General features: G+C 52.4%; 2 protein-coding genes across 3 annotated transcripts in view; one reads left to right on the top strand and one right to left on the bottom strand.

Moving 5' to 3' along the window:
- The first annotated feature begins 1513 nt into the window (after positions 1-1513).
- HYI (hydroxypyruvate isomerase (putative)) lies at positions 1514-4144 on the top strand. 2 transcript variants are annotated; one of them, XM_006839666.1, is made up of 8 exons: positions 1514-1712; positions 1798-1909; positions 2989-3103; positions 3262-3340; positions 3424-3473; positions 3559-3628; positions 3737-3853; positions 3988-4144. In XM_006839666.1, coding segments are annotated over exons 1-8 (744 nt in total). In that variant the 3' UTR covers positions 3990-4144. The 2 variants fall into 2 exon arrangements, with proteins under 2 accessions (XP_006839729.1, XP_006839728.1); XM_006839665.1 differs by having other exon boundaries at positions 3737-3871; positions 3988-4084.
- A 453-nt stretch (positions 4145-4597) lies between these two features.
- The window catches only part of SZT2 (seizure threshold 2 homolog (mouse)), a 57812-nt gene continuing 50361 nt past the window's right edge, over positions 4598-12048 (bottom strand). Inside the window, exons 63-72 of the mRNA XM_006839841.1 lie at positions 11265-11355; positions 10933-11013; positions 10777-10851; positions 8087-8300; positions 7546-7699; positions 7284-7406; positions 6790-7195; positions 6566-6682; positions 5049-5117; positions 4598-4895 (exon numbers count right to left, since the gene is read on the bottom strand). Of these exons, the coding sequence (XP_006839904.1) occupies positions 4752-4895; positions 5049-5117; positions 6566-6682; positions 6790-7195; positions 7284-7406; positions 7546-7699; positions 8087-8300; positions 10777-10851; positions 10933-11013; positions 11265-11355 (1474 nt within the window). The 3' untranslated portion in view covers positions 4598-4751. The remainder of the gene's footprint in view (positions 4896-5048; positions 5118-6565; positions 6683-6789; positions 7196-7283; positions 7407-7545; positions 7700-8086; positions 8301-10776; positions 10852-10932; positions 11014-11264; positions 11356-12048) is intronic.

The raw sequence follows: 12048 nt of genomic DNA, 5'->3' as shown, positions 1-12048 counted from the left end.
GCCTTCCTCCATGCTCCCTAGCACCAGGTTCCCTCTTGAAAGCTTGTAAGCCAGTCACTTCTTGCCTTTGTAGTCCCCCCTCCTCCCCATTTGAGTATCCAATGTCCAAGCTGCCCTTCTCCGTCCACTCTGTGTGTGTGTGTGTGTGAATGTTTCTTGCTGTGAGGATTTGTTCCCTCTTTTGAGTCTCTGCTCCATAGGTATAGGTCAAGTTCATCAGACTATCAGCTCACTTTCCGCCCCCGCCCCCCTTTCTTCTTTCCTCTCCTAGTTGAGCTCCCATCATCCAGTCATCCGGTCCAGGTCACGTGGGTATCATTTGCAAGTGAGGGCACTCCTGTGCATATGTCCTCTCTTCCGTTAGCCGGTAGCTCCACTCTCCTCTCGAGTCCTCCATGGCCACACCACTGTCTCTGCGCCCAAGAGTCCCCAGGCCTCTTCACACTGCTTGCCAACCAGGTCCCCTGCTGGGTCCACAGAAGTCCACTGAACATTGTAGGGCTTAGCTCACCACTTCATTGCTGCTTTTACCCCACTTCCCCCCATCGGTGATGTGTGTGGTCACCAATCAGAGGTCCACTGAACATTGTAGGGCTTAGCTTGCTGCTTCATTGCTGCTTTTACCCCACTTCCCCCCATCGGTGATGTGTGTTGTCACCAATCAGAGTGTGCATTTCCATTGAGTCTTAGTCTTAGAAGGGGGCTGGCTTCCCTTTTTAAGGACTGTGGTCCTGGTGTGACGCTGTAGGATAAGCACTGGACTGCAAAGTCGTTTGAATCGAAAGGTCGGCGGTTCAAACTCAGCAGCCACTCCTCGGAAACTCTATACAGAGTAGCTATGAGTCGAAACAGACTCAACGACATTTAACAATGACAATGATTCAGATACAGTTCTCACGTACTTTGGACATGTCATTAAGAGGGGCCAGCTCCTGGAAAAGTACATCATTACTTGGTGGAGGGTCAGCGAATAAAAGGTAGCCCTTCGTTAATATGGATTGACAGTCAGTGGCTGCAAGGATTCTGATAGCATAGGGTTGTAGAAAGGGTTGAAAGCGACTCAATGGCACCTAACATAGCACTTAATTTTAAATGGGCTCTCCGGGCTGACTCAGTTCTCCCGAGTCTCCTCCCCAGCAATGGGGAGCCCACTAGTCTCCCAACCTCACAAACACCCAGGCCTCCCCACGGCTCTCTTGTCCACACCAGGGCCCAGGTGCTCCGGTCCTTTCGCCTCTCCCTGGCCTTCCCAGTTTCCTGTCTTGAACAAAAGTTCACTTTTCTGGACTGACCTAGGTTTTTATGACAGTATATTTTTAATCCCTAAGTAATAAGCGTGGATGTCAAAGACCAGGAGACAAGAGTCTCCCCGGTTTCCTCAGGGACCCAGATTCTCTGCCCCACAGCAGCCCTCGGCGTTCTCCGCCAACTTCCGCCTTCCGGTCGGCCGGACTCGGTTCCGCCCCGCGTGGCTACCGGACTTTGAACCCAGGCCTGTGCTCCCTGCCTGGCCATGGCGCCGCTGCGCTTCTCTGCAAATCTGTCGTGGTTGTTTCCCGAACTCCCCGTACTCTCCGCGCGGCTCCGGGCCGCGGGCAGTGCGGGCTTTGAGGCCGCCGAGGTGGCCTTCCCGTACGCGGAGCCGGCGGAGGCGTTGGCGCGCGCGGGGCAAGAAGCAGGACTGAGGCTGGTGTTGATCAACACGCCCCCGGGTGCGCCGGTGGAACCCGGCTGGGGTCGGGCGGGTGGGGAAGGCGTGTGCCCGAGCCCGGGGGCTGAGGCTCGTTCTCTCCGCAGGAGACCAAGAGAAGGGGGAAATGGGTCTGGGGGCTGTACCCGGGAGACAGGCCGCCTTCCGAGAGGGGCTGGAGCAGGCTGTGCTCTATGCCAAGGCTCTGGGCTGCCCCAGGTACCCTCTCCTTTCTACCTATCTTGTCTTGTGTGCACCTCTAGTCCATGACCCTGCTCCACCTTGGGGACAAGGAGTCAAGTAGCCACTTCTAATTTGAGAAGCTCAGAGAAGGCTAATTCCCTTCTCCCCTCCAGGCCTGGACCTTTAAAAAATTGCCTGCCTCCCTTATTTCACTGCTTACTCATCCTTACTACCAAGTAGTGATGGTTGTTGTGGTTGGTAAGTCGATTCCAACTCATAGTGACCCTGTATAGGGTTTCCAAGGAACAGCTGGTGAACTTGAACCGCCGACTTTGCAGTTCAAAACAGCTTTGCAGTCTGGAGCATAAACCCACAGCGCCACACCAGGACTCCAATTAGCGATGGTAGGGTGGGCTTTTGCTCCATGGGCAGGAGGTAAAGAGCACTGCTGAGGGTGCATTGATTGGCCAGAGGCAGCTTGGCGTTTACCAACTTCAGGTGTGTGCAGCAGCTAGTTCTTGAGGCTGCAGATGGAGTGTGTTGGGGCTGGGAGGGCTGGAATATATCTGCATGAAGTTGGATATGGTTGAGAAGGATCAACTGGTGATGGAAGGAGGAGATTTAAAGTGAGGTGATCAAAAACATGTCATACCCTGCAGAGTCCTAGTGGGCCAGGAAGAAACTGGCGACTAAGGGGTGAGTGGAGACAGGTAGAGGGGGCAGATGACAAGGGGCTAAGAAACATGCAAGGAAAGGAAGTAGGCAGACAGTATGCAATACTTGGGAAGAGTAAAGGTCAAAATAACGTTAAAGGTGGAACCTCAGTATGCTGAAAGGCTGAGAAGGGGCTGATGGAGATAAAGGGAGATTGAGAGGATAGGATGGGCTAAGTGAGAACAGTGAGGGCTGAGGCAGGAGGGATGGATCCAGAGCCTCGATGGTTAACCCTAAGAAGGCTTGACAAGGTGCCTGAGGCACTGGGACCATGACAGGGGGTGTGGACTGGAGCCCTGGGGAGAGGAGTGTGGGTGGCACATGCAAGGCATCTTGAGACGGTGCACCTAGGAGCCAAGGTCTCTGGACCCCACAGCCTTCTAGTCCTGTCTTCCCCACAGAATTCACCTGATGGCGGGCCGTGTACCCCTGGGGGCTGATCGAGCAGCTGTCAAGGCTGAGATGGAAACAGTTTTTCTGGAGAACCTGAGGCATGCAGCTGGGGTCTTGGCTCAGGTGAGACCAATCGGTGTAGACTGACATATATACTTGCAAGCCAATAGGCACAGGCTGGTCACTGGCCCAAGTGAGAGGGACAGGTGAGGCCCTTGACCAGGGCCTAATGAGAGGAAAACTCAAAGAGGAGCTGGAGTCATAGCGTCAACATTTGCTAGGAGAACCTCGTGGGACTGCTGGAACCCATCAACACCCGCATCACTGACCCCCGGTACTTCCTGGACACCCCCCAGCAGGGTAGGACCCCTAGCCCTGTGTCAGCTCCTGTTCCTTGCGATTCCTATGCTCTCCTGAGTCTCATGCCTCCCCCTCTCCTCCAGCGGCAGCCATCTTACAGAAGGTTGGCAGACCCAACCTCCAGTTACAAATGGTAAGTGGGAGAAAAGGCATGCTTCTCCTAGGGCCTCCACTCTCCAATCTAGGGAGGCTCTGAGACTATAGTGTTCTCTTCCCAGGACATATTCCACTGGCAGATCATGGATGGGAACCTGACAGGAAACATCCGAGAGTTCTTGCCCATCACTGGTGAGAAGGGGTCCCTTTTCTCTTCTTTCCTCATCTGCTGGACTCTTATCCTTTGCCTTCCCACACTTTCAACATCGCCTCCTCACATCTGCTCATCATCTGTCCCAGGACACGTGCAAATGGCACAGGTTCCAGGTCGGGGGGAGCCTGACAGCCCTGGAGAACTGAACTTTCCCTACCTATTCCAGTTGTTAGAAGATGAAGGCTACCAAGGCTTTGTGGGCTGCGAGTACCGGCCCCGAGGTGAGGGGTGGCACGAGGCTCTGGGCGTGGCTCCGGGGAAGGGAGCACTGAGGGACAGTTAGTGGACAGGAGCTGTTTTTCCCCTGAGTTGAGATGCTGCTTCTCTCTCCCTTCAGGAGACACCGTAGAGGGCTTGACATGGCTGCATTCCTACTGGAACAGGCAGGGGCGCCCACAGGCTGGCCAGTAAGGTCCTGCACACCACCCATGTTCTCTGGAACCACTGGTGAGCATCTTGCATCTGCTCCTCTGAATTAAAGACATTCTGCTGAACGTTTTTGTATGTGTTATGTATTTAGGGGAATGGGGACACACAGTGTCTAACCCTTCAGTTTCTCTGGGCTGCTTCCCTCCTGTTGAGAAGGGTACACAGCTCATGCTCAGTGTTGCTGTGGAGATGGGAGAGCTTTTGAGTCTATGTCCTCATTTACACATGAGAAGTCAGAGATCTGAGAGCACAGGCTTACCCGTGGCCACAAGTGCTCAGAGGCAGAGCTGGGACTGGTGGAGCCTCTACGAGTCTTAGCTTAGTAGCTATGTCCGAGTGGGAAATGCAGAGCCGAGGCTGGGCCAGGGGAATCAGAACAATCCAAGACTTGGAGGCAGGATTCAGAGTAAGTGCTTGCCATCTGGTGTGAAGATCTTCTGGGACCCCCACCAGGTGGGAGGGAGGGAGTTGTGTTGACCTTCTGAAGCCTTGGGCCAGTCAATGGCTCTGAGTGTTTGGGGTCACAGACCCCTGAGGCATATGTGCAAAGCCTTCCTATCACTCACCTTCAGGCTTGAACTGGGCCCAGAGCAGGACTCCTCAGTCCTGCCTCAAGTAGGCCAACTGTCGGTCCATGATTTGAGGAACAGGGGCATTCAGTGGTCCACTCCCTCAGAGGAGGCGGGTCCAGAGGGTGAAACAAGCTGTGTTGATGACAGACTCCAGGTGGTGGTAGGTGGAGACCAGCTGTGCAGGGGGGCTCTCGCTGTCCTGGGGCTGTACTGGGAAAGGCTCTCGGAAAACCACTGTCAGAGACTGTGGGGAACACAAGTGTTGGGGGGTGGGGTGGGAGAGCAGACAGGGAGGAGGGCTCAGAAAGAGCAGGTACTCAGTAGGCTCTAGTGTGGGGCATGTAGGGTACAGTGTCACACTAGGCTGACACAAAGTTCCCCTGCCCCCCATTCTCACCGTCTTTCCCAAGTGAGAATCCAGAAACACGAGCACAAAACAGTCAGTGAACTTCTGATTCAGCACAACCTACAGTGACAGACAAAATGAGATGGGGGTTGGTTTATCTCCTCCTGGGAGGCAGACCCTACAAAGCACCCCTGGGAAGTGGGGACATGTCTAAAAGTCTGTTTCCACTATCACAACTGACCCCACCAGTTCTCCAAGAGTACTGAGGACCCGGTCTCCAAATGAAAGATCTCAGTCTACCTGTCTGAGCATTCTCAGAACGAGGGGCTCACACTTAACTGACAGGTTACTGAGGTTGTGTATCTTGAAGCCCTGCACCAAGCCTAGCACATAAGCCAAACAGCGGATGGAGTTCTCTGTCCTTGATACAACTTCTCTTTGCCTCCTGACTACCTTGAGCCTGACTTCTCCCGGAACTGTCCTTATGTCTGTGTGCTCCCTAATGCTCAGCTTTACTAGCTCCACTGGGCATTGTCTTCCACTCCCAGGGCTTCCATTACCACCTGTTCATATAGATGTTACCTAGCTCTTCCCTGAGCGCCAATCCCCCATGTCTACATACCTTCTAGACAGCATTCTGGAGAGGTCCTCAAGGACCTCAGACAACTTGCCTCAAGCTGATCTCATCCAAACCCATTTCTGTTCTGTGTTCCTACCCACAGGATCAGCCCCATGCCCCACTGCTTCTGTGCTGAGATCACAGACCCCTGAGGCATATGTACAAAGCCTTCATATCACTCCATCTTCAGGCTTGAACTGGGCCCAGAGCAGAACTGCTCAGTCCTGTCTCAAGTAGGCCTTTACCCTAACTGATCTCAGCCTCTGTGAACGACCCTGACCCTAGGCTTCCCCGTATTTAGGGTGCAGGACTCCTTACCATGATCCACCTCTTCCTTTCTCTCCATCTTTTCCCGACAAGCTTCTCCTAGACCTCTGCTCTGACTGGGCCCATCTCTGTAGTTTCTAACTCCCTGTGCTCATATCCAGTACACCTCTTTTCTCACTACCTCCCTCTTAGGACAGGGGTTCTCACATTTTAACGTGAATACAAATTATCTGAGGGTCTTGCTAAAAGATCCTGATTCAGCAGGCCTGGAGTGTGACCTAACAGTCTGCGTTTCAGCAAGCTCTCATGTGGTGTTGATGCTGCTGGCTGGAGGAACACACTTTGGGTAACAAAGTTTTAAAGCCCAAGAGGACCTTCCTGGAACTGCAGCCCCCAAGACCAAGTGTAGGTGGGTTCTGATGCTTCTCCAGCTCTAGACCTTGACCATCAGAATCTCTAGCCAGTCTGGTTTGGGTGAACCTCTGAGGGCAGGGCTCTATGTTATAGCTGCATTCAGTGCTAGAAGGGTTTTTACATGTATCAGTGTAGCCCGATCCCACCCAGGACCCCTCTCCAGAACAGAGCCGTTTGGTCAGGCTAGGGATCCTTGAGGCGGACGTCTGGCATTCTCTGATGAGAATTTCTGCCATGTCTTCCTTTGCAGAGGGCGCTGGGGACTTACCAGGTATTGTGTCCCCAAGTCTGGGCTCTGAAAATGGCGGCAGCTCTGGGGGAAGCGGCTCAGCAGAACCTTGATCAGGCTCTGATACCAGGAGACTGTCATGGACAGGAAGCAGTCCTGCAAGAGGGTCCACAGGCCCTGATCGGCTGACCCTGCACCTTCCACTCTGCCACAGAAATTCTGAGCAAGCACTCCAGCCCCCTGGGGAGCCCACAGCTCCTTACCAGCTGAGGGTCAATGTCCCCAATGGATTTGGCATGAACGGCTTCTAGGAGCTCCTCTAGCTCTGCCAGGGCTAGGCGCCCCCCTAGCCGTAGCCGGTCAGGGCCTGGTGGTTCCAGCAAGAAGAGGCGCTTCCAGAGTGTGTCCCGACGGCAGTGCCCTCCAGCCAGCCGTACTAGCTGACCTAACCGTGCCCGTGCGATGTCCACCTCTGCAGCCAGTGGTGGGAACAGGGGAGCGGGTCCAGGGGAAAAACCAGCCCCAGAGGTCTCCCCAGGGCTACCAGTTGAGCTCCCAGGAATCTCTGGTTCAGGGGGAAGTCTGGGTGGCTTCCGGAACCTACGCATGTCAGCAGTGAGCCTGGGAAACAGCTCTCGTTGGCTGGTGAGTACCACAAAGAACTGCAGCCTGTGGGGAGGGGGACAGGAATGTAAGGATCAGAACAGGGAGGATGAGGCAGTGTAATGAGCATGCTCAAGGTAGGGGATCTACTGACCGCAGAACATGTCGCTCAGCCTCTCCTTGCTCTTCAAAGGGAGCAGCACAGTGACAGACCAGCAGAGACACATCAAAGTCATCTGTGTGACGAAGTCCCTCAGAGTCCAGGTAGGAGCCAGAGCTGTGTGGTGAAGATTGGGGAGATATCAACACTGAGGTTCCAAGAAAACTCATCCTACCTCTTTCTTCTGCCCAAGAAAACGAAGTCCCCAGAGCTCAGGACTACCTGAGCACAGGCTAGGTGCCCACTCCAGCCTTACCTGTGCCATGCGGATACCAGGGCGTATTCGTTATGTTCTGGCCCCCCTGGCCGGGCCATACGCAATGGCTTCATGTGGTAGGAGCTGGCGTGATCAGCCACATAGTTGTAAAGCTGGTGGGCAGCGATGAGTGGGGTGGGGAGCTCCAGTGTCCCTGAGGGGCCAGTTATGGGAGAAGGAGACACTGAGCCTGAGTTACACACACTGAGCTGGCTAGGGGTGGGTGTGTGGGGGGAGTTGCTAAGGCTCCGATTAGCAGGCAGACTGCTTCTGCTTTCCAGGGGAGCTGCTGGGGAACACTGCGATGGGATACTTAGTGGTTCCAAACAGATGACCTAGGGCAGGGGGCCAATGACAAAGGAGCTCCACTTGACTATGAAACAGACTGTGAAGACACAGCCAGAGGTGTGGGGGCAGGGTAAAAGTCTTATGAGGCAATGAACAGGCGATGCAGAGATTAGGGTCTTGCCCGGAGAGTGCACCCACCAGCCCTGGTTCAGAGATGCCTTGTTCTTTTTCTGGCTCATCCATGGACACCGACCTTGGTAAATGTGGTTGCGGCCAAAGTGGGGCCCATCAGGGTGATGGGCCAGGAAATGTCGCAGGAAGGTGGTGAGGTGGTAGCCGTGCCGGAGGACCAGGTGGGTGCCCAGTACATGTTGATGCACGAGGCGCAGGTGGAAGTCATAGCTGAATGAGTGCACATGCATCAGGTCCCGTACCTTGTCACACTCCTCTGTGAATAGCATGGACAGCTAGAGAGGTGACAACGGGGCTGGGTTAGTGTGCAGGCCATCTAGGAAGAGGAAGCTCAACAAGTTCAGCTCTGGCATAGTTTTGTGGAAAGCCTGCCCCATTACATTACCTCGCTCTTCTACACTGTACTGTGTTTACAAGAAAACAGTGGCCATCTTGAGGACAGAGACTGAACGCATTTCACTCTATCTGGTTCCATTAGACTGTAGCACAGACTCATTGGTGCAATAACTATCTGTGGAGTGCTTGCTGTGTACCTACCCGGTACTGCTCTAGCTGTTCCTGGTGCTGGCAATACTCTGGTAAACAGAACTGAACCCCTGCCCTCAAGGAGCTTATATTCTAGTAGGAGGGAGACAGGATAAGTAAATGACAACACGTTGGAAGATGGCATTAGTGGAAGCTTAAGTAGTAAAGCAGGGTGAGTGTGTCTGTGAGTGTGTGAATGTGTGTGTGTATGTCTGTAGGAAGTTACTATTCATAATTTTCCTGGCCCCTTCCCATGTCTCTGCCCTTCTCTTCCCATCAAAGTACTTGTTGAGGAGACAATAGCAAACCATGAATGCTCTCCTTAGCAGTTTTTGTACTATTTTCTTTGCCTGGAATGCTGGTCTCCCTGTTTTGAGTCTTCTTTTGTCATAAGAACATTTGCCCATTCAATATTTCCATGTATACAATTTAGTGATGTGTGTATATTAATCCTGCAAAACAACCATCATCATCATTGCCAAGTTTTCCATCACCAGAAGCTGAAACTTAACGTTCCAGACTCATTCTTAAAGCTCCATCTGGGGCCTCTGTTTGTGAGTGAGTGAATGAACGAACAGTTGATGGAGGAGGAAAGGAAGAGCAGAGACGTGGAGTGAGTGCTTCTCCTGATGGAAATCACTACTGAAGGTTGGGTTGCTATCTGGATCTGTCTTGGCCACTCCCTTGGAGGCGCTAGGGTGGAAGGTAGGCATTAGGAAGGACAATGACTGTAGGAGAAGGTACAGCCTAGGAGCCAGACCAAGCTGTGTGATCTTGGGTAAGCCACAGTCTCCCTGTGCTTCAGTTTGCTCTGCCACCATGGCGATTAATGTCAAGCTCTTCATAAAGTTAGAGACAATGTGATAAACTGAAATGAACAAGAGTAAGCATCAGAACTACAAAGACCTCGATTTCACCCCCAGTACTGACACTGATTGGAGCCCTGCAGTGGCACTGTAGGACAAGCACTGGGCTGCTAACCGCAAGGCTGGTGATTCAAACCCATACAGGGTTACTATGAGTTAGAACTTAACAACAACACTGTCACTGATTACCTGTGCGTTCCGGGAAAAAGTACTTTACTTCTATAAGCGTCGTTTTTCTTACCTGTACATTGAGAATATCACCATCCTCTTTAGTTTGTATGTTGTTGTTAAGTAACATTAAGTAAGTTTCGACTCAGTGACCCTTCATAGGGTTTCCAAGGAGTGGCTGGTGGGTTGAAATCTCCCACCATATGGTCCAGTGCTTATCCTACAGTGTCACACCAGGACTCCAAAAAGTGAACGCTCCATGTGAGGTTAGTAGTTATTTGCCTAATAAGCAATAGCACTCACAAAGCAATTAGAACTGTAAGAATAGAAAGTAGGTAAGGAGCAGCAGAGAGAGCCAGTTTGGAGATCAGGGGGCATGGAAGCCATGAGGACTTCAAGAGGCTCAAGAGTAAGTAATGGAGGGTAGTCTATCCCTCTAATACTCCAGGGAAGTGTGAAAGAGCACCTGCCCATTCACAGCTCCGTATGAGCAAAGGGCCTAAGTAGGCTCCTGCACATCAATTCACCATGCTTTGAATCACATCATCCTGTGCAGATCAGGAAGCCAGACACCCGAATCAGAGGCAACCAAGCAGGAGCTAGATGTGAACTGTCCAGATGTGAGAGCGCTCCACAATGGTGAGGGATCTGTACTGGAGAAGGACCCTGATCTCTCAAACTATATGTGAGACACAAAGAAGGCACAGCCCTAGGACATTCCTGGAAACATGAAGGAGTGAAGCCCACTCAAGTGGATCTACAAAGACTGCAGATCTCACGAGATCCTCTGAATTATTTTGAGTCCCTGAGTGCCCGACCCTCATGGGGTCTAGAGGCCCTGGCCTTGAGGGAGACTGACATGGACATAAATAATAACTGTCAGAGATACCCTGAGTGGGTGACAACTCTGCTCCTCATTCACTGCTTCTCCAGCACGGGTTCCAGCACCAACCTATCCATGTGCCAGATACATACTATGCTCAAATGCCCTGCCAGGCTACCTATGGTTATGGGCCAGCCAAAGAAGGAGGCTACTGTCATTGCCAGAATGACCACAGGGCAGACAAGCCACTGCACTGGGCTGAGCACCAGTATGACTACCGGCAGCACCAAGTCAGTCCCGGGCCAGTCCGTCCACTGCATTACTCTTGCTACCCACCCCATATCCCTATCTTCTGTCCCCACTACATACCTGAGAGTTAACAGCCTGTCCCATAGGGATTCGGGAACATTCTAGGGCAAACTGTTTGACACAGAAGTAACAGCCCTGGAAATAGGGTGAAGATGAGTCAGGCAGGTAAGAAACAGGCAGATCTCCTCTCCCCACTACATGCTCCCTCCTGCTCACCTGGAAAGCCAGTTCCATGAGGATGATACCCCCGGGCAGTGCCCGCTGCAGGTGGTAGGTAGTGAGTGCAGAACCAGTGCTCTGGAGAAAGGAAGAAGACACTGGGACACTAGGGCAAGAGGCAGGGGTCCCACTAGGCTCAAGCCAGCAAGGAAGGGGTCCCTTGGGCCACTGACTTTAATGGTGTCATTTTGAGATCAATAATCTATCTCACTCTTATCACTAAGGGTCACTGACCTCAGGCCTTGGGAAAGAATTCAGGGTTAGAGGTATTGAGGTTTGGGGGCATCACCAATTTCACAACAGGGGCAGGTGACAGGATGACAAGTTACCTTGGGGCTCCCATCAGCCTTGGTTTTAGGGCAGGAGAAGGAGCCTCGGGTTTCAGTTGCAAAGGCAGCCGCCATCCTCAGCCGGCTACTACTAAAGAGGAGATAAGGGGACAAAAAGACGAGGCAGGTCAGTGAGGCGAAGACTACAGCCATTGGACCCGGAATCCATTTTACATGAAATTGTTTTGCAGGAAAGGCAACAGGCCCAGAGAGGAAAAGGACTTGCTTGGGGTCCCACAGTGAGTAACCTGGAGTCCAGGTTAGACGGTTGAGCAGGCTTCTCTCCACAGCAGCTGCTGCTCAGAAAGGAAGTTCGAGCAAGGCTCTGGGAGGAGGTGGAGCCTAACCCTGTGTCCTACTAGTGAGAGGATGAGAGTACAGCAGGAGAAGCTGCTGTGGACACAGGTGATGTTCACAAGGGGAGAGAGCTACCTGTGAGGTGTTGCTAAGATTCAAGGAGATGCTTGATGCCTTATGAAAGGGAAAAATGGTGCCCTTTTGAATGGAGGATGGCAATTTCAGCATTTCATAGGCAAAGAGAGAAGAGAAGCAGGGAAGATACTGTGGAAGAGGGCACAACAGAAAGGCATGGAGCCCCCTCAGTACACCGAGGAGCTTTTCTCCTGACGGAGATCACAAAGAGATGGCAAGAAGAGCTGTTCCCTTTACTCCTGGTGAGAAACCAGTTTCAGACTTAACAAGAGACTGGTGACAGTTAAAGATTAGTGAGAAAGGAGGGCGTAAACTCCAGCTTTAAAATGGAATTCAAATTTTTAATAAGAAC

This window comes from Chrysochloris asiatica, unplaced genomic scaffold (genome assembly GCF_000296735.1).
Source record: "Chrysochloris asiatica unplaced genomic scaffold, ChrAsi1.0 scaffold00026, whole genome shotgun sequence".
Classification (NCBI taxonomy): Eukaryota; Metazoa; Chordata; class Mammalia; order Afrosoricida; family Chrysochloridae; genus Chrysochloris; species Chrysochloris asiatica.
Note: the sequence above shows the minus strand (reverse complement) of the source record. Positions and strands in the feature narration are given on the sequence as shown.

Excerpts from the sequence above, each read along its gene's own strand:
- HYI (XM_006839665.1), top strand. The coding sequence starts at position 1,514 with ATGGCGCCGCTGCGCTTCTCTGCAAATCTGTCGTGGTTGTTTCCCGAA. Across the intron at positions 3,104-3,261 it reads CAGCTGGGGTCTTGGCTCAG|GAGAACCTCGTGGGACTGCT; the intron begins GTGAGACCAATC and ends AACATTTGCTAG. Across the intron at positions 3,474-3,558 it reads CCAACCTCCAGTTACAAATG|GACATATTCCACTGGCAGAT; the intron begins GTAAGTGGGAGA and ends TTCTCTTCCCAG.